This window comes from Ochotona princeps, chromosome 2 (assembly GCF_030435755.1).
Source record: "Ochotona princeps isolate mOchPri1 chromosome 2, mOchPri1.hap1, whole genome shotgun sequence".
NCBI classification, from domain to species: Eukaryota; Metazoa; Chordata; class Mammalia; order Lagomorpha; family Ochotonidae; genus Ochotona; species Ochotona princeps.
Genome location: NC_080833.1, coordinates 7,414,501 through 7,436,570, shown reverse-complemented (window position 1 = coordinate 7,436,570; position 22,070 = coordinate 7,414,501). Strand labels below are relative to the sequence as shown.

Genomic DNA, 22,070 nt, shown 5'->3' with positions numbered 1-22,070 from the left:
AGACATATACGTACTTGTGACTCCCAACATTTTCTAAACAAAAATACTCAAGCATTTTGCAATCTTAAAAGACAATCTCTTCCAAGAAGCTCTAAAATAAATTATGCCATGCATGAGATCTCAGCTTCAGCTCAATCTTCTCCCAAATGATACCCCTATCTTGACTATAGCATCAGCATTTTTTGTAATAGCCACTATTTAATTGCAAGATCCTGAGGAAGAAACTGTGCTTCAATGAACACTTTATAATCTCCTCCAATTTAGAACTTGACATAATTCAGTTTTTTAAGATTTATTTATTTAAAAAGATTTATTTCTTTTAATTGGAAAGTCAGATACACAGAAAGGAAGAGACAAAGACAGAAAGATCTTCCATCTGCTGATTCACTCCCCAAGTGGTCGCACTGGTTGGAGGCAAGGATTTAGCCACTAGGCTACTGTGCCAGGTCCAAAACTTGACATGATTCATCACATATATTCGACTAACAACTTCAACCTACTGGGGCTAGTGCAATGGCTCAACTGGCTAAATATCCATTGCAAGTGCCGGCATCCTATATAGGTGCCAGATCGTATCCCATCTATTCCACTTCCCATCCAGCTCCCTGCTTGTGGCCTGGGAAAGCAGTAGAGGACAGCCCAGAGCCTTGGAACCCTCCACCTCTGTGGGAGACCCTGAGGAAGCTCCTGGCTCCTAGCCTCAGACTGGCTCAGCTCTGGCCAGTGCAGCCATTTCGGGAGTGAACTAGTGAAAGGAGGATCTTTCTTTCTTTCCTTCTCTCTGCGAATCTACTTTTCCAATACATAGTAAAAAACATTTTAACCTGTAACGACCCATCAGAAAGAACAGCAGTTTTTTACATCCATCCACAACCTGGACTGGTCACTCCCCTAGTCATCACAGAAGACAGGGAGAACCTAGGCCCTTGTTTCCAGAAGCAGCTGGGCTGCATGCCTGATTGCAGACACAATTATTAATACTGCTCCCACCCACTGTTAAATATACCGCATTTTCGACAAAAATACTGTATGGTAAACCTTGATAGAATCTGTCAAAAACACAGATGCCAGGGTCCATGCCAACCTCCTGAATCCGATTCCTGGGATGGAGATGGGTTGTGGAGAAGGGAGGAGGTGTGCCAGACACCTGTGTCTTTTCCCAGCTGTCTATAACCCAGCATCCAGGAACTGCCACCCTAAGTCCTGGCAGGCAACCACAATCACATCTGTGATCAGGATGTTCAAATACTTCCCAGATTCTTCACGTCGACTGCTCCTCACTTACCAATCATTTCCAGGTGTGCTACTAGTTTGGACACATTGGCTTTAGCAAGCTCACTGGTGGTCTTATTCAGCACGAGAGAGAGTGAGTGAACCTAGGATGCAGAAGATGAAGCAAGGCAAAGATTACTATGGAAGGGAGTCTCTCTCAAACAGCAGCACAAAACCAAGGCAGTGCTCTGAGACTGGCCATCGGAAGGCAGGGCTCTGAAGGTCGGCAGATGCCCGTTGGCATGCTGGAGCCAGTCAATGCAGGAGCCGACACACTGCTGCTAACACAGGAATGCAAGCAAGGCTGGCATTTCAATACAATACTGTAAATGTAACTACTCAAAGAACTTCCACGGGGAGGGTTTGCTGGGTTTGGTCTCCACAACCTTTTTAGCTTGGAGCACCCTTGTTGGGGTTGAAGAAGGCCTGAGGAGGGCGAGGAGACAGAGGACGGAGCATGGGGTCACTCCTGGATTCACTCACCTGAGCCTGTGCCTGCCTGCTCTATTCTCAGTGACCACCATGAAGGGAGCTCAGAAATGTTTGCAGCATGGGGGCCCGGCATTCAGAGTGCCAGGTGCAGTCCTAGGTGTTCCATTTCTGAGCTAGCTCTCTGTGGATGATCCTAGGAAAAGCAGGGAAGGTGGCCCAAGCACTGAGCTCCCTGTCATTCGTGTGGGAGTCCAGGATGCAGCTGCTGGACTCTGTATTTCATGGTTGCCCTTCAGGGAGTGAACCGGAAGATGGAAGATTATCTTTCTCTTACCTGCCTCTACCTGTACCACTACCACTGCCTTTCAAGTTACAAAAAGGAAAAGGAAAAAAAAGTTCGGTAAATGAATGAATGAGAAAACAGCATGAGGGAAGAATGAAAGACACGGAAAAAAGGAGAATTTTAGAGTTAAAGTACGACCTTGAAGGACACTCCAGTTCCCCTACAGCAGGAGTTTTGAAATAAACCACAGAGGATCCCAAGGAAACAAGGTTATCAGGAAGAAAGAAAATAAAATCCCTAGTAACTTAATTACCAAAACACAAACTTGGTCTAAAAATGCTTTAGGGGCTCCAGCCATCAACACCCGATCCCGCTCTAAGTGCTGAACCTTAGCGTTACTAAAGGCCTTCCACTGAGAAACTGCACTGGAGCCCGCCTGCCTCCACAGCTGGCTTGGAGTCCTGAACGCAGATGATCAAAGGATCAAAAGCTAAAACAAGAACGTACACAACATGGGGGAAGCACTCGTGGAGGGGAGGAGTGGGGAGTGGGAGGGGAATCCTGTGCCTATGGAATCACACCGTGAAAAATTAAAAAGGAAAAGAAATAGCAAACCTCTGCTACCTTAGAAAATTATGAAAAAAAAAAAGAAAAGAAAAAAGAGGGAAAAACATATCTAGACAAGTCCAGAAGGGCCCTCTAGAAGGCACAGCCTAGTTCTGTGACAACAACTATCAGGTAGGATTCTCATCTGGCTTCTCATTCAAAAATTTCATACAACATTTTACTTTTACCATGCTGAAAATGAGAAAACTTTGGCTCAGAAAACCTTGATTTTCTATGGAATTATACAGAACTAAGGAAAGACATGCAATCCCTCAAACCATTCATTCCTCTCTAATCCACCAACAAAAGGGCATTTTTGAGACAATCAGGGAAATCGGATTATGGACTGGTGGCTGTTATACAATATCAAGGAATTTCTGTAAATGTGTTTAGCTAGATACAACAATACATTATTGTTACATTACAGAATGCCAGCAGGTTTCATTTTTATTTTGTATTTTATAACTGAATACTGCAGCATGTAGAGTGAAATCATAGGATGATTGGAATTTGCTTTAAAGTATTTTAGTAAAGAAAAAAAGAAAAGAAATGATGAATTACAGGGTTGGGTGTTGAGGGAGTTCACTATACCCTTCTGTTTATAGTATTTTGAAATTTTTCACAATATAAATGTCCTTCAAAAATTCTAGTTTTAAAAAGCACACTATTGGGCCCGGCAGCGTGGCCTAGCGGCTAAAGTCCTCTCCTTGAACACGCCGGCATCCCATATGGGCGCCGGTTCTAATCCCGGCAGCTCCACTTCCCATCCAGCTCCCTGCTTGTGGCCTGGGAAAGCAGTTGAGGACGGCCCAAAGCCTTGGGACCCTGCACCCACGTGGGAGACCCGGAAGAGGTTCCAGGTTCCCGGCTTCAGATCGGCGCAGCACCGGCCGTTGTGGTTCACTTGGGGAGTGAATCATCGGATGGAAGATCTTCCTCTCTGTCTCTCCTCCTCTCTGTATATCCGGCTTTCCAATAAAAATGAATAAATCTTACAAAACAAAAAAGCACACTATTAAGGAGCATTTATAGCAGCAGTCGCAGCAGCCTAAGCCAAGCCCCCTGGGAAGCCCACACAGTCAGCAGCGAAAGGTCCCAGAGGCCCATCATGACGGCCGGGCACCTCGAGAAAAAAGGTGCAGTCACACACACGGCGGGCCGCCAGCCCTCCGGGTCCCATCCACCTTGGGGTACCAAGTACCAAGTACCAAAGGCCTCGGGATCCTGCAGCCGTTCATTCCCCAGACGCTGTGTACAAGGGCAACAGTTCTTTCCCAACTCTCCCCTAAGAACTCTTTCACTTCTATAGGAATGAGCCTCCTACAGCTTGGGAAAGATAACTGAACAAAGGGGCTGGCACTGGGTCAAACTGGGTCAACTGGCTAATCCTCCCTTGCAAGTGTAGGATCCCATATGCGCACCAGTTCGTGACCCAGCTGCTTCACTTCCCATCTACCTGATTTTGGCCTGGAAAGCAGCGGACAGTCCAAAGCCTCTGGACCCTGCACCTGTATGGGAGATCTGAAAGGGCTCCTGGCTTTGGATCAGCTCAGTTGTAACAATTTGGGGGAGTGAACAAACAGATACAAGATCTTTCTCACTGTCTCTCCTCTCTGTAAATCTGCCTTTCCAATAAAATAAAATTAAAAAATCTTTAAAAATGAAAACTGAATAAAACACTTCTCCCCAGCATAAATGCACCTCACATAGGATAAAATATGTAGATGAAGAACTCCATTTTCAAAAGCCCAATCTAGAAGCACAGTGGGGTAAGCTGTTGGTGGGTAAGCTGTTGGTAGCTACACTGACCTCCCATATGAGTGCCAATTCTTGTTACGTTACTCCACTTAATCCAGCTTCCTGCTAATGTGCCTGGCATGGCAACAAAGATGGCCTTGGGTGCCTGCCACCCAAAGAGGAGAACCAGATAGAATTCCAAGCCTCTGGTTTTGGCTTAGCCCAATCCTGGCCATATTCTGCGTTCCAAGTAAATCAATATATCTCACCACAAGTCTCACCACCATTGCAGGCCTCCCAGGGCTTGGTATGCACTGGAGTGAGTTACAACAGGCCTGTGTACCCCAAAACGACCAGCTCTGTCTAGCTGAGATCCCATCTTCCTATTGTCCTGGCTGTTCCACTTCTGATCCAGCTTCCTGCTAAAGATCCTGGAAAGATAGCAAATATAATCCAACTGCTTTGGGCCCTCTGCCAGTCATAGGAGGAAAGCCAAATAGAGTGCCAGGATCCTGGCTCTAGCTGCTGTGGTTATTAGGGCAATGAATGAGCGGACAGAAGGTGCCTGTCTCTATTACTATCTCTCTAACTCTGCCTTTCAAACGAATCTTCAAAATAAATAAAACATTTACATATTTCAAAGGAAACATAAGTTATTTAAACCACTTATTTTTCCTGCCTCTAGATAAGATTTACACTAAAATATTTACATTTTACCTTTTTAAATAAGCACACAATCACTGGCAACAAGAGCTATTTTCCAAAATAAATGTAACATGCTCACATTCAAATAGACAAAGCCAAATTCACTTTCAGAACCTAAAGGAGCCAAAGGTTGGAATGCTACCTTGAGATCCAGCTTCGTGTTAACTGGATCCTGAAGTTCAGCCTCTGCTACAGCACTGGATCCCGACCTCACATTTTGCAGAATGTCCTCAGGTGGCACTTTCATTGCATGGTTGTCTGCAGTGGAGCCAATTCCAAAAAAATCCAGTATCACTACCCAGGTCTGCAGTGTGATCAGCACGTCGAGGCAGTTAAAATCAACATCTATGCTACGGTTAATTCTACTGTAACTGGAAGAGAATTCTGGATGTTTCTTATCTACCAAGAATATATTGATGTGGACCAAGGAATCATCAAATTTACTCTTTCCAGCGAGCACCTTGGGCTCATCTCTGGTTGGAGAAGGAGGCGGGGTTAAGGGATACTCCTGCTCCTGGACTTCCTTTGGCTTTTTCCGGGAGGCAGAGGTGGGTCTCTGATACAACTGAAAGACATTAGGAGCTTCTTCCATGTGGGAAGGGAGAGAGCGTGGCATGTCGGGGTACTCCACATTGGATACCAAGGGGCAAGACTGGGACAGGTATTCTTTCTGGGTTAAACTGGACGGCTTAGGAGCTCCTCGAGACACCATCAGGTTCTTATATTTGGAATCCGGATTCTTCTCCAGCAAGTCCTCCATCAGCAGGGAGCGCAGCGCAATCTGAATGGATAAAGTCTGAGGATGGTCTTTATTGAATTCCACTTCAAAATCCTGAAACTTCAAGCTCACAAGTCCCTGGGCCCCTAAAGTCAGGTCTCCACTTAGCTGAACTTGAAGCTCTGATATACAAAAATTGGCTTGAATTTGAGTAAAGGATCTGACTTCCTTCACAGAGAAGGACTTCTGCGATGTGCTTGAAAGGCTGGCATGGCTGAACAAGCCGTTGTCCTTCCTCTCAGCAGGAGGTTCTCCACAGGTGCTGAGGGGAGGCGGTGGAGAGCTGGGACAGGAGGCAGCACTAGCCGGAAATTTATTCAGATCTTCACTGTACACAAGGTTGTCCAACGTTTGTAACACCTGTTCATACACGTGCTTGGCTAACACCACCTGTAGTCACAGAGAAAAACTCAGTTACTCCACAACCCTCGTTAACTGTACTGCTCTTGAATGGCCACAGTTGTTATTAATGGAATTCTCCCCGCCCCCCCCCCCCCCCCCCCGGTGTTAAATTAGTTGATACAAGGACAATTCCTTTCATTCTTTTCTGCCTTGATCTTTTATTCTGCCCCACTTTTGTTCACAAGGCTCTCCCTCCCTCATAAACCTCACAGACAATACATGTTCAGTTAGTGCTATTCACTGCAGTCAATCGGTAGTCACTCTCTCTAATCCCCAAAACACAACTGCAAAAATCAAAGGGACACTGTTAAAAGCATAATGTGGGTATGCCACAGGATCCTGAAGCAATCAAACTCACTGCGCTGATTCTGGCTGATCACACCCGGGTTGAGTACCCCTCAGATGATGATGCTGATGACCCCGGATTGGCTATGTCTACTGTCGCTCTTGCTTTGTTTACAATTACGGTATATTACTAAAATATTTTCAGTCATGGGCATTTGGCACCGTGCCAGGATGATGCCCTGGTTATGCTCCTGATTCTACCTTCCCACTAACTATGCACCCTGAGCAGCAGCAGGTGATGGCTTAAATCCTTGGACTCCCCTAAGAGACACCCAGATGGAGACCCAGTACTAGCCATTGGGACTATTTGGAGAGTGAAAAGTGGATGGAAGAGCTCTCTCTCCCTAACTCACTCCTTCCCTCTCACTCAGACTTTCAAATGAATAAATAAATCTTTAAAACAAATGGTTTTTGTCGAAGCAACAATAAATCAATGATAACCCTAAGAATAAATCAGGATAATCCAAAAAATTTCATGTCAAGTGCTGGATCTCAGGCAAATATTTCTGCTGGTAATGACTGCTGATGAGCCAAGAGCTTAGCTGAGAGGGAAAGCTACAGGAAGTCCCACAGCAAGACCTGAATGACGAGTAACTGATGTCAAAAGAAGTTCTGCTGACCGCACTCGTGGGTTCCTCCAGAATAAGTGCCAGGCAGCCAGGAGAAAATGCTGCCCAGCCTGGAGGCCACCGTCTTCTAATCCTGCCTGACCTTGTTTTATAAAACTCTGCACCACTCCCTGCAAAATCAGGGGAAAAGGACACCTTTGAGGGAAAAAGAAAAATAGACATACATAGTCACCATACATACACACACAATCTTTATCCTGACCCATCTCATTTCAGAGGTCGAGACTAATTCTACTCTAAAAGGATGCATCAACGGCTCAGATAATCACTGTGTTTTATAGGCTGGATCGATAATGTCAAAAGTGTACTAAAAATTATATGTGTATACCTAGGAAGAAAGAGACTGACTCAATTTCTCAGTTTCTGGATGGCAACAGAATTAAGACTCTGTTTCCTCTTGTACACAAGTCCCTCCCCTCCTTCTATACATGATGAAACAAGACTAATGCCCCAAGAACAGAATGACAACATAAAACGACGTCATGTTTACTAGGGCACGCTATCAATAACAGTTATATGCAAAAATTATCTCTGGATTTATGTATTTTCCTCTAACATTTAATATACATAAATATAAGTTTATATAGTATATATACACTCTGTGTGTGTGTGTATAAAATAAATTCAGGTGGGCCAGCACAGTAGCCTAGTGACTAAAGTCCTCACCTTGAATGCGCCGGGATCCCATATGGGCGCTGGTTCTAATCCCAACAGCCCTGCGTCCCACCCAGCTTGCTGTATGTGGCCTGGGAAATCAGTCAAGGATGGCCCAAAGCCTTGGGACCCTGCACCCACGTGGGAGACAGGGAGGAAGTTCCTGGCTCCTGGCTTCGAATCAGCTCAGCTCTGGCAATTGCATTCACTTGGGGAGTGAATCATCAGATGGAAGATCTTCCTCTCTGTACTTCCTGCTCTCTGTATATCTAACTTTCCAATAAAAATAAAAGTAAATCTTTTTTTTTTTTTTTAAAGATTTATTTTATTTTTATTACAAAGTCAGATATACCGAGAGGAGGAGAGACAGAGAGGAAGTGGAGCTGCCGGGATTAGAACCAGCGGTCATATGGGATCAAGGCGAGGACCTTAGCCACTAGGCCACGCTGCCAAGCCCAAAAGTAAATCTTTAAATAAGTAAATAAGTAAATCCAGGTTAAGCATCCCTAATTCAAACTACTTTCTGAGTTCATGCCCTTGAAGTTTTGGATTTCAGATTTTTAGTTCAAGGATGCTCAGCCACGAAAATCTATGTAAATATTCCAAAATCTGGAAAAAACCCAAATCTGCAACACTCCTGATCTCCAGTATTTTGGGTCAGGGATACTCCCACCTATGCATGACTTCAAACAGTGTTTACCTGAACTGCATTGACGAACTTGCCTTCGATCTTCATGATGCTAGAAGTTCCCAGGTCATCCGGACTGAGGGAGAAGGTTAATTCAGACTCTCTCTCTACAGGGATCTTCTCCAGTCGAAACTGAATGGTGGTGTTGTTTAGGATGTGAAAAGCTGCCATGAGAGAAACGAAACGACAGTCTATAAGCACTGATATTCCCTTCACTGTTGCTGATTAAGGCTGCAGTGTATAAAGGATGGCCACTGGGAACTCTGGGCCAGGAGGGGAGGCTGGCCTGGCACTTGTGGGCAATGAAAGACATTACACTCCAGTGACTATCCAACACCAAAGCTCACAGCAGACAGAGGTTACATTTACACTTAAATAAATTTATACTAATAACAACAATAATATTTGCACAACATTCTCCATTTGGTGGCTTCAAAACATGTGGTATGGGGCAGATACCTGGCACCTAAGTTAACACATCAGCCCGCATGCTGAGAGCCCATATCCGAATACTGGGCTTTCAGTCCTGGCTGCTCCTGAGTCTAGCTCCGTGAAAAGGGAGACCCCTGGAGGCAGCAGGTAACGGTTCAAGTAATTCAGTTCTCGCCGTTTGTGGGAGACCCACTTTGAGTGCCAAGCTCCTGTCTTGAGCTGGCCAGACCCCAGCTGCGGCAGCATCAGAGGGGCATTTGGGAGATTTCTCTCTCTGCCTTTCAAATAAATATGTAAATTTTAAACAAACGTACACACTCTCTCTCACACACACACACAGAGACTACATTAAGCTTCTCTTAACCAAGGTGGCATTTTCCAAACCAAACTGTTAACTTTCAGTACAGCTATTTCCCTCTCACTAAAATAGGCCTAAATCTGAATCAGAGACAACACAGTTCTGAGTAAACAACTTCTCTCCCAATCATAGATGGATTAGGCAACTTATGCTAAAGTGCAGAAATACACCAGGGAATTAACATCTGAGAACAGAGTTCTCAAATAAAGCATCCATTTCCTTCCTCACTAATAAAGCCAGGCACTAGAGATTATCTATTTCTGTGGATGCCAAGACTAACTGAACTGTCTGGTTTTAGCTATACAGATCCAGGACACAAATATAAGCACTTTATTCCTAGAAACCTCAACCAACCACTACAGAAGCTCGCAGAATACTAGAGAGGGACCATAATACCCAGACAAAATTCCATGTTCTATTTACATCAGCCCTTGAGCTATAATGCGCTCCAATATTTAACTCTAAATGCTAACAACATTTAAATACCTATAGCTTACATTTTAAGGTGTATAGAACCTGGTTGTATATAAACTAAAATTGAAATGTCAATGAAGAAGTCACAAGATGTGGTTAAGAACTTGCATTTTTTTTTAAACATATTGGTTACTCAATACTATGTCCACTAATTCCATAACGTTATAAATTGTGGCTGATGTTATGTTGGGGCTTTTAATTGATGGGGATGATACTCGGCCGGCTCTACCTTCAGACCAGAGATGGTCTCCCCAAGAAGCCGTTGAACTTACCTGGACAATAAGATACTGGACTCCATGCTTGGTATATGCTTGCAATGAAAGAATATCAACTGAACTTGAACTGTGGCAATGAAGCAAGGTGGAGGAATCCACCATGGGGGAAGGGTTTGGGGAGGGGTGGGGGGAATCCCAGTACCTATAAAACTGTGTCACATAATGCAATGTAATAAAAAAAAAATACCTATGGCTTAGGAACAAGAAATCAGGATATATTTAACCAAATTAAATAATAATTTAACAGGATCTATCCACTCAAGCACCTGCAATAATGAGCACTCACCCAATTCCAAAGGAGAACATGCTTTAAAAAATCCTTTTGTCAAATATGACCTTAAGCAGAAAAAGGTAAAAATATATCAACCTACCATGAAGCAGTCTATTAAAATTATACTTTGATTTCTTATACGGCAGCTGGGGTTCATTCTAAAAGAATAGGTTCTGTCGACATTTTTAGTGAAACAAGAGGTTTATGCTCCTCACCTTGACCTCTATGCAAAGACTCAAAGAAATCGTGTCTGGTGAAACGAGCATCCTCTTGGCTGTTGACACTGGCAGACCCGGACGATGGGCACAACACCCGGCCTGCCTCAGACCCCGCACCTTCTCTGCCTGACAGCTGGCTGCAGTTCAGGGAATACAGTTTAATGTCCTTGATTTCCACCTGTAGACGGTCACTTCTGGAGTCATCATCTCCAGCCACAAAATTCTGGATAAATATCTGTCCCAAGTGTCCAACCAACAACTCGGGACTCCCAGGCTTCCGGGGGACAGAAACAACTGGGGATTCAATGTTTATGTTCAAGATTAACTTTACAGTATCCAAATGAGGTGAAGCCAGGCCAAGCCCACAGATGTCATTTTCCTCTAATACAAAGGGTTCTCGAGTCTTTTTTGGAGTTTCAAAGAGTGACAGCATCTCACTGTACTCAGCAGTCTTGGTGGCTAGGACTGTGGTGACTCTGGACGCTGCGCTTTTCAGCATGCTTCGAAAATTTTCTTCCAGTTCATCCATAGACAATGTCAGCTCCTTCAAGAATTTAGCAGAATGGTTATAATGCAAGGAGGCCATCTTTAGGTGGAGACAACACTCCTGTTTAGACCGCTCAGCAAATGTGAAGCTCAGAGCTTCAGTAAGGGTTGCATCTTCCAGCCTGACATACACAGATTCAAAGCAGCCAATGTCACTGATGAGATTTTCATAGCCTAGAGAACTCCCAATGCTGACAACATACTGGTTTTTAACATTATCCTGTGTCAAGTCCATTAGCTGCAAACAGCCCAGAGAGCCATTCATATCAAACATACTACCCATTGAGACATTAACTTTAGTGCCCCCTATACTTGCAGTTGCAATTTTTCTGCCATATTTCTCTCCATTTGCCATCCCCACGGTCCGAAGGAGCAATAAATTAAGTCTGTGGATTTCCACAGCAACCTCAGTATTTTGCTCATATGTAGACTGGTAAGTCCCTTGTTCTTTCATGTTGCTTTCAAAATCAGTCATTAGGGATTGAGGACTCAAATCATCTTTCTCCTTGGGGAAGCATTTTTGAAGAAAACCAATCAGCTCCACAATTGTCTCTGGATTTAGGATAATATCCAGATTATTCACCTGTAATGAGATCACCTGGAGAGTGCTGTCCAGATGCATCGATGGGCACTCTGAACTCACAAACTGATATTCCAGTTTAATGAGGGACTCTTGTTCTTTGGTGAGGATTTTGTTAAGGGAAACGCTGGAAGCAGCAGATGGGTCATTCAGCATGGCTGCATCAGTGAAGCAGGCCACATTAGGTCCAGAAGCAGGAGACTGGGCCCTGCTGTCTCTAAGACTTCCTGTTGGAATATCGAAACTCAAGTTCTTATGTGAAGCCATCAAAAGGTCAAAATCGGCACCGTACGTCTGCATGGTGTCTACCAGGAGCAAACCATGAACAGTCAGGGAGACTTCTGCATCGTAAGGCCTCTTCACAAAGTGAGCATTGGTACCGAATACCTTGAGCACAGAAATGTACCGGCCATTGCTCTCAACACCAAGCTGCATACAGTTAACTTTAAACTCGGCCAGGAGAAGCTGGGACTCCACCAGGACTTCCCGCGTGTGCTGCTCCAGCATCACGATGCTCTGCGTTAGGTTCATGACCGAGTCTTGTAAGCTTCCTCGCTGATCCTCCTCGGGGAAAATCTTCTCTCTAATCTGGGTATCAGAAGCCCTCACTTCCTGGGTGGTGAGGAGAGCAAAGCAGTTCTTGAGAGCAGATATTTTATCTTCATTGATGTGAATTTTTAGGTCTGGTAAATTGCCTGAGAGCACGGCTCCTGGGTATTTGGGGTCTGAAGTGTAAATCAATCGGCGTTCCAGCTGCAGGTGGACGTTAAACTTCTCCACCACATGGGTTGGTCCCACATCAATAGCCTGGACATGTTTCCAGTTGTCTTTGACTCGTCCGACCATGATCTGCAGGTCCATAAATGACAGGGAGTACCTCTCGTACATCTTGGTGCTCATTAAGTGTGCTTGCAGCTGTTCCTCACTGAACTCCACCCCAGCAAACGGAGGGGTGTTCTCTCCGGGGCTGCTGCTGGGTTCCGGAGGCGGAGTGTTAGGGGGTGTGGCTAGAGGGGTCTTGTATTCGTCATCACTGAACTGGTTCTCATCCGAGGCTGACCCATCCCCACTTTTCCTCTTGGAGTCATCTGCAAAGAAAAAGGAAAAAATCCAAAGTGGATGTTTGTTTCTTCCCCTTCCCTTCCCGTGGAGGCATCCTGACTCCGAGCACGTGGAGAATAGGGACCACTGTGATTTCCCAGCTTCTGAGCAGCACTTTCCTGAGCTGCCACCAGCAACCCTCCTGGGTCACTCTCTGTACTGACTGGCCTTTGTCTCTCTGTTCCTTTGGCATGCCAAAGAGAAGACAGCTCCCACTTACCTGGCTCCACACAGCATCCCTACGGCCTAGACTAGTACTTGGAGAGGCAGAAAGTGGTTTCAAGATACAACTTCCTACCCAGAAGCCACACTTCAAACTCCTGTCTGCAGCCACGTGCTACTAAGGTAACTACAGAAGGATGCCACTCGGCTCTGTCACTGCCAGTTCTGTGCATGTTCATGTTTCAACAATTCCAGGAGGAGCTTTCCATGGCTGTTCAACCTTCAGTAATTCCCTTTCAACATTCTCCTTCACATTAGACTTATCCACCCCCACTTCCTTCTCTTCAAGGATTTCAAGGAGACAACAAGGTTGCAATTACTTGCTAAACTTAAAAAGTTTTTATCTCCCCATGAATCCTCTCTTTCTTACAGACTATCTCAATGAACACTATTTGGATCTAACCTCATTTTTATACATGGCCCTAAATGTAAACAGGTTAAATCTCTATCCCTGAAAAGATGGCACAGTGACACAGGAGCTGATCATCCACCTGCAACACCAGCATCTTGTACAGACACTGGTTCTAGGACCGGCTGCTTCACTTCCCAGCCAGCTCCCTGCTTATCATCTGGGAAAGCAGCAGAGGATGGTCCAAGGCTTTGGGCCCCTACATCCACAGCAAAGACCCAGAAGAAGCTCCTGGTTGCCATTACAGAATGGCTCAGCTTGGGCCATTACAGCTACTTGGAAGTAAGAAACCAGATGGAAGACATTTCTCTCTCTCTCTCTCTCTCACAGAAGATCCCATATGCTATTAATTCAGTCCTACAAAATGTTCAGAATAGACAAAACCATAAAGACAGACAGAAAATTAGTGGATGCCAAAGGCTGGGGGATAGTGGGAAATGGGGAATGACTGCCAATGAATTTGGAGTTCTTTTGGGAGAATGAAAGTAGTCTGGAATTAAACAGTAGAGAGACACCTGCAAGAATGGCCTAAAGCATCAACAGTCCCACATTCTGTGAACCCCAGCACACCATGGGTGAGGATGTACCAAAGCACTTGGTGGGAAAGGCTGCAAAGAAGGCGACCTCGGTTCTTGTCTCTCGTAGAAGAATTTCCACGAGGACAGGACAGTGAGTAAAGCAAGGTTTGTTTAAGTCAGAAACCTCTTGCCACAGAATTCAGAAGCGGGCGCCAAGGGAGAAAGACCCATGAAACTTAACCAAGTAGTGCCTTTTAAGCACAGTTTAGGGGAAGAATAGCATAGCAGCTCACAACTTATCACAAGGCTGATATTGCACTCCTGCCTAGGCTGCTTGGGCTAAAACAAAAACGCAGTCCGAAGGGTGGAATGGGTGACCCCACTTTCCGCTCTCTTGATAAAGCTAGAGATCGAATAACTACTCGTTGCAATTGTCACCATACAAATAGGAACTCAGAGGGGTGGGGTCACAATAAAACAAACACAAAAAAACTAGTTGTATAAGTCCATCAATATCTCAACAGCCAAATTGCAAAATTTTTTTAAATGGGAACTATATCTCAATAGAGCTATTATTTACAAATAAGCAAGTAAACTTCCGAGTTTAGAATGATATAGAACTTCAAGCTCTACTTTGTCACACGCACACACACTGATCCAGCCCAGAGCAATTCTGTGACGTCATGTTGATGCTACCTTCGGTGTTCGTCAACAGCATTCTTCCTAGATCCACAACAACCAACACGGGGTTCTGCAATTTGAAATCATCAGGGAATATCACTTGAGGAGCAGAAATATCTAGTCGTACACTCCACCGTTTACTCTCCTCCTGTAAAAAATAACACCAACTTTGATTAAACAACACAGGTGTACCTGCTGAAAATTAGAAACTTTCTCGGTGGTGTTTGGGCACTTCTGGAAGTCACAGTTAAGGTTATGGAGTGACCTGGTGATCTTTGATGTTAGAGAAAGATGTTCAAGGCAAAGGCTGGAAGATTTGATAAACTAAAGTAGGAAGAAGAAATTACAAATTACTTACTTAGTTTGTACTCTGTGATGATCCACAGCTTAGGAAAAATTTGGTTTTGGTTTTATTTTAATTTATAAGGCTTAGGCCTTTAATGCTTTGTAGAAATTATGAAAGTCAGATAGAAATTTAGATATTTTTACTTACAGGCACAGGTAAAAATGAACTCCCCTGCCAAAAGACCTCAGTATAAAGCATAAGCTTTAATATCAGAAATGCAAGTGGCTTACCAACTCCTGAGTTTGTTCACTAGTCTTCTCTGCAATTAAATTTAGCCTCAACTATAGGAAAACAACAAAAGCTAACTTATAGAAATGCTTTCAGGGCCCGGCGGCGTGGCCTAGCGGCTAAAGTCCTCGCCTTGAACGCCCGGGATCCCATATGGGCGCCTGTTCTAATCCTGGCAGCTCCACTTCCCATCCAGCTCCCTGCTTGTGGCCTGGGAAAGCAGTAGAGGACGGCCCAAAGCTTTGGGATCCTGCACCCGCGTGGGAGACCCGGAAGAGGTTCCGGGTTCCTGGCTTCGGATCGGCGCAGCACCGGCCGTTGCGGCTCACTTGGGGAGTGAAACATCGGATGGAAGATCTTCCTCTCTGTCTCTCCTCCTCTCTGTATATCCGGCTTTCCAATAACAATAAATCTTAAAAAAAAAAAAAAGAAAGAAATGCTTTCAAAGTAAACTTTTTCTATAACAAGAGGATACTAATTGTTACACAACATCACAGACCAAAACTGCACTGGGGCTCCCTCCCACGGAACCGGTCACTGGGCCCTTTGGTGTTTCTGTTCGCCTCCACTCCTAAAACAGGCTCTACACCGCCCAAAGGCAACCACGCTCTGCCTGACTGCTCCACCTACTGCTGGATCTTAGGGCTGCACCAGCATGCTCTGCTGGATGGGCAAGATGTTTCCTGGCTCTCCCACTCCACTGCATCCTCAAATTAACTGGCCACTCAGCATCACGAAGTGACCATCATTCCCTTGAGGAGAGGCTGGGGCACCACTCTAGTTTTTCTTCTGATAACAGTGAGCATAAATGGGAAGATTTTTCCCTAGGGAGCAGGTGGCTAGTCTGGCAGGCCAGATGCCCATTGCCCCCAGAGGAGTGCCTGGGCTCAATATCTTGGAGTCAGCGGTAATAATTCCAGGGAACTGGGTTCCTGCCATCCACATAGGCGCCTGGACTGAGTTGTCAGCTTCGGGCCCCCAATCCAGCCCAACCCCATGTGCTGCGGACATCTCGGCAGGGAAACACATAGAGGAGCTGTCTGTCTCTCTCAAAGACATACAATCAGTGGGGAAGCTCTCAAATGAAACATTTACCAAATATCGGGTCTGGAAAATGGAATAAAGATGAGCCTTACAGTATCTCCAGACTGGTACACACAAGGAACAGGACTCTATGTAGTCACTCATTTTTTAAATGAAATCTGATTTTGCTTGATGCTAGTAATAAGGATTCCATATTTTCCATGTACTTAATCAGTATAATTGACACAGGGACACATAGTAGGTAAAAAAAAAAAAAAAAACCCTCAACAAAAGAAGGCTTGCCACCCCTCGCAGAGTGCTCTGCGCACCCACTTACAATGAAATCCCCCACTAGCAGGCGATCGAGGGTTTGCCGGATCTCCGCCTTGGTCTGCATCTTCAGCTTGTTGTACTGTCTTCGGGCAGCTTCAGCTACTCTCAACTCAAGTTCAGACTGATAACCAAAACCTGCAAGAATAAAAATATACAGGCAAGTCAGAATTTTCTTTAATTTTTTTAAGTGTATTTTATTTTTATTGGAAAGACAGATCTACAGAGAGAAGGAGAGACAGAGAGCTCTTCCATCCACTGGTTCACTGCTAAATGGCCACAACAGCCAGAGCTGCGGGGGTCTGAAGCCGGGAGCCAGCAGCTTCTTCCAGGTCTCCCACATGGATACAGGGCCCCAAGGACTGCAGTCATCTTCTACTGCTTTTCCAGACAATCCAGCAGAGAGCTGGATTAGAAACAGAGCAGCCAGGAAGCGAACCAGTACCCATAAGGGATGCCAGCATCCCAGGCAGAGGCCTGGCTCACCACATCCTGCACCGGCCCTATCAGTCATAACTTTGAAACAGACAGATGAAAATCAAAAGTATCACAACAGCTATTCTCATCAACAACTTCCCCCACAGCTGAAAAACAATCAAGTAGCAACAACAGCTCCTTACTCCAGTGGGACCTGGCATAACACAGGGCCAAAGCGTGCAGCAGCTGGGAGAGGTACGAGGGAAAGGGACCTGAGATACCACACTCTCACAAACCATTTTCTAAAAGATTCCAAACTATCTCCAGACCTTTAGCGAGCAGGTCACTACACTGAAGGAGAAATGAAATCCAGAAGGGAATGCCTTCTCTATCACTGAGACAGGAAGCCATGACACTAAATGCTTACATGGCACTAAATGGTTTCATTATTATGAAGGCAGGAGAGGATTCATTTAGGAAAAACACGACTGATTTATTGATGCTCCTCACATGCCCCCCCAGGGTCAAAGTGTTTTTACTGTTTGTATTGTCTCAAATCTTTCTGGGGAACAGGGAGGCAAAAATCCATCAATCACTGATGCCATTTGGAAGCTGGCAGTACTTAACGCTGCATCACATAACTAAGAGACTACTGAGCCTATCACCCAAAAGGAAATTCTCTAACATTCCTCAGTTCATCAAAGAAACTGCCTTAGAATAGAATGAGAAGTATGAAGAAAAAAAAAATAGCAAGTGGAAAGAGACAAGCAGAAAATACTTAAGGATATGACTTCCCCTGGAGAGAGACTGAGGGCATGAGGCAGTAACTAAGGCTGACCCTCCCTCATTGAGTAGGTCTTTTCTGCCACTCCCAGGCCGTCCAGGACAGCAGCTCTGGGCCAGAGTACCAGACAGGACAAGACAGAGGCTTTTTAAAAGTAACAAAAGATCAAACAAAAAAGTTAACCTGAGGTATGAACCTTTCCCTTGTAGAAAAAGTCAGCTACTTTCTTGATAGCCTGCGGATTGTATATGATGTTCAAGGGCCTCGTGCTGACGTTCAGTCGCCTCTCAAAGTGGCTGTGTGCTGGGTTTCTCTCATACAGCATCTCAAAAACGGGGTCATCCGGGTGTGCAGCTAACGGAGAGAACAGGGAAGACAGCAATGCAAACACCTTATGCTGAACAGAACTGTGAGAAATATGCAGAAAAAGACATTTCCTAACTTGCTCTCCACTGTGTTCACACTCACGAATTCTTCCAAACGCAGACCCTGAGCACTGGCCCCATCCCACCAGAAGTCACGAAGCCTGGGCTGAGGCACTGGGTTCCTCGACAGCAACCAAGGATCTGAGCAAGGTAACTCGTGCTGCAGCCATCTTCATGGCCTTTCTGAGAACATACCACGCTGTCTCCAAGCTAAACCTGGAGTCACATGGCAAATTACTACACAAGGGACACAAAATGTTGTCTCTTTTACTACTCATCAAGATACTGCTCTGAAATCATAGTATTTTTAAGGATTATTTTTAAGATAAATTAGTATGATAAATTACCAACATATTGATCACTTCTGTCTGTCGATGTGGCCTGAAGACCAAAAGACTGTGAGACTCTGCCAACTTCTTTTTGCTGTTAAACACACATAGAGAGCCATCAATGTCGGGGAAGGGGGCCAACTCATTCTATACTTTATAGACACAAACGCTTAACCCTTTAGCATTCCTCCCACTCAGCACAAGCGGGTCCCAATTAAGTGCCCTCACACTGTGGAGTTCTGGCAGACTGATCCAGTGTGCACCCTTCTCTCAAGCCAAAGCTCTGCTTCTGCCCTGCCAGCGCACTGCTCTGCTCTCAGCATCCTCAACAGGCATGTGCTAAACACACAGTCCAAATGCAGAGCTCCCCAGAGCTGAAGTCTGGAGGCCCAGGGCCTCCCCACACCTTCTAAACCCAACTGAAGATTTACTCAATTATCTGGATCATTATATTTGCCAACTTAACAAAATCATATATTTCATAATTAATACAAATTATTTAAAAAAAAAAAGCTACACACACATAAAAAACTTGGAATGGTTCTTTTTTGTAAGCCAGGAAAATGAGATTATATCACTGAGTCACAGTGAAACTGACTGTCAGAATGAGAGGACACAAATGCAAGCAGTGGTGCCTATGGAATTTTCTTCCAAGTCGGAGTAAACTACTCCATGAAAGCACAACACAGGAGAGAAAGGGCATAACCCAGACCTCACCAACAACTCTCAGCTAACTCAAAACACTCTTCCAACCCACCCTACCCGGTCCAGGTGATCCAATACCACAATCAATCAGCTTAACGTTGCTTATCATTTGTCTAAAACACACCACAATAACACAACACCCCAGCCATGTGAACCCTCCCACTGTGGTACGTACTGGGTTAGGGAAGACCAGAAGGGGAAACATGGTGCCTTCTGTAGCCAGGTCTCGAAGAAACAGTCCCCCCAGCCGGACTAAGAGCAAAGATGAGTGTCTTCGAGGTAGCGATTCTGCCAGCAGTTTCACATCTACAAAAGAAAACAGAGGCACCGATGCTATGCCATGCAGGCTGCTATTTTTTAAAGTGTTAGAAATAATATTTGCAAGGACTGCTGGGTATCATAGGAATTACAACCTATGTTTCTTTGAAATTAGAACCCCATAAAAACTGAAGTTACTTCAAAAAATTTTCCCAAAATATGGAGTTAAAAGAATTTGATCAGGGCCCGGCGCGATGGCCTAGCAGCTAAAGTCCTCTCCTTGAACACGCCGGCATCCCATATGGGCGCCGGTTCTAATCCCGGCACCTCCACTTCCCATCCAGCTCCCTGCTTGTGGCCTGGGAAAGCAGTCGAGGACGGCCCAAAGCCTTGGGACACTGCACCCTCGTGGGAGACCTGGAAGAGGTTCCAGGTTCCCGGCTTTGGATCGGCGCAGCACCGGCCGTTACGGCTCAGTTGGGGAGTGAATCATCAGATGGAAGATATTCCTCTCTGTCTCTCCTCCTCTCTGTGTATCTGACTTTGTAATAAAAATAAATCTTTTAAAAAAAAAATTTGATCAGACACTTTGAGTTGAAGCATATATTTTCCATAAAATGCATTCTCCATGAGATTTGTTGAAGACCCTGCATGTATATAGAGCTCAAAATCTTTTCCAGTGGGCCTGATGCGATGCTCCAGTAGCTAAATTCTCACGTTGCACATGCCAGGATCCCATACGGGCGCCAGTTTGTGTCCCGGCTGCTCCACTTCCCATCCAGCTCCCTGCTTGTAGCCTGGAAGAGCAGTAGAGAATGGCCCAAAGCCTTGGGACCCTGCACCCACGTGGGAGACCTGAAAGAAGCTCCTGGCTCCTAGCTTCGGATCAGCTCAGCTCAGGCTGTTATGGCCACTTGGGGAGTGAATTAGTAGACAGAAAATTTTTCTATCTCCTTCTCTTTGTATTTCTGCCTTTCCAATTAAAATAAATAAATAAATAAATCTTAAAAAAAAAATAAAAAGCAAGCAAGCAGTCAAAGGACCAGCACCATGGCTGAGGCAGTAAAGCCACTGCCTGCAATGTTGGCCTCCCCTGTGAGTGATTGTTCAAGTCCCAGGTGCTTCACTTTCATATGTAATCCAGTGTTATGCCAATGTACCTGGGAAAGCAGCAAAGGACAGTTCAAACGCGTGGCTCCCACACCAACAGAGTGCCAGGCTCCTAACTTCAGCCTGGCCTAGCCCCGGCCACTGCAACCATTTGGGAGTTAACCAACCAATGGAACATCTCTCTCTTGCTCTCTTTCTCTCTTTCTGCTTCCCTCCCTGTCTGTCCCTCTCTGTCTAACTACCTTTCAAATGAATTGAAAAAAAAAAAAAAAAAAAAAAACAGTCAAACAGAGTCTGGTGCAGTAACCAAGTGGCTTAATCTTGCCTTGCATGCACCGGGACCCTGTATTGGTGCTGGTTCGTGTCGCAGCTATTCCACTGCCCTTCCAGCTCCCTGCTTGTGGTTTCAGAAAACAGTGCAGGGACAGCCCAACGCCTTGGGACCCTACATCCACACTGGGAGACCCAGACTTCAGATCAGCTTAGCTCTGGTCATTGTGGCCACTTGGGGAGTGAACCAACAAATGGAAAATCTTTCTGTCTCTCCTCTCTGTAAATCTTTCTGGTAAAATAAATAAAACTTTTTAAAAAAGTCAAATATAGGGGTGCTGACATAGTAGCAAATCCCCCACCTGTCAGCATCAGTATCCCACATGGGCACCAGCTCATGTCCCAGTTGCTCTACTTCCTGGCCCAGCTCCATGCTGATGGTGTGGGAAAGTAGCAGAGAATGACCCATGTTCTTGGGCTCCTGCCACATGGAGACTGGAAGAAGCTCTTGGCTCCTGGCTAAGGACTGGCCCAGCTCTGGCCACTGCAGCCATTCAGGGAGTGAATCAGTGGATGCAAGACCTCTCACTGTCTCTACTCTCTTTATAATTCTGACTTTCCAAGTAAAATAAATGAATCTTAAGTAAACAAATACATAAATCTTAGTCAAGCATAGCCTGACCCTCATTATTCCCAGAGTCCATACACGCACATCTGCCTACTCCCTGAAATCCACTGTAACCTTAAAACCAAGACTCATGGTGCTTTCTCAATCATTTGGACACTCACAGAACTCTGGGCCCCGGAAATGCATATGCCCAACTAAGTGTAAACACAGAAATGGTCTGTCTGCTGTCTCATTTCAGCTCTCATGCAATAAACAAATCCCCTTTTCCTGTCTATGGAGAGCCAAGTTTTTCACACATCTATGCTTTTTGTAGGTGAGTTTGTTTTGAAAAGGTCCCACACAGGGCCCGGCATGGTAGCCTAGTGTCTAAGGTCCTTGCCTTGAGCGTACTGGGATCCCAGATGGGTGCCGGTTCTAATCCCGGCAGCCCTGTTTCCCATCCAGCTCCCTGCTGTGGCCTGAGAAAACAGTCAAGGACAGCTCAAAGCCTTGGGACTCTACACCTGCATGGGAGACCTGGGAGAGGCTCCAGGCTCCTGACATCGGACTGGCTCAGCTCCAGCCATTGCGGCCGCTTGGATGGATAATCTTCCTCTCTGTC

General features: G+C 45.3%; 1 protein-coding gene across 4 annotated transcripts in view; it reads right to left on the bottom strand.

Annotated features, from left to right (window-relative positions):
- VPS13D (vacuolar protein sorting 13 homolog D) overlaps positions 1 to 22,070 on the bottom strand; it is a 262,915-nt gene that overhangs the window by 201,324 nt on the left and 39,521 nt on the right. For 2 of the 4 annotated variants that reach the window (XM_058675405.1, XM_058675416.1), the window contains exons 14-22: positions 19,379 to 19,509; positions 18,517 to 18,592; positions 17,928 to 18,098; positions 16,551 to 16,681; positions 14,632 to 14,764; positions 10,557 to 12,773; positions 8,544 to 8,695; positions 5,178 to 6,203; positions 1,286 to 1,376 (exon numbers count right to left, since the gene is read on the bottom strand). In XM_058675405.1, coding sequence (XP_058531388.1) covers positions 1,286 to 1,376; positions 5,178 to 6,203; positions 8,544 to 8,695; positions 10,557 to 12,773; positions 14,632 to 14,764; positions 16,551 to 16,681; positions 17,928 to 18,098; positions 18,517 to 18,592; positions 19,379 to 19,509 — 4,128 coding nt within the window. Of the gene's footprint in view, positions 1 to 1,285; positions 1,377 to 5,177; positions 6,204 to 8,543; positions 8,696 to 10,556; positions 12,774 to 14,631; positions 14,765 to 16,550; positions 16,682 to 17,927; positions 18,099 to 18,516; positions 18,593 to 19,374; positions 19,510 to 22,070 lie in introns of those variants that run through there. The other 2 variants (XM_058675413.1, XM_058675419.1) reach the window with 2 other exon arrangements.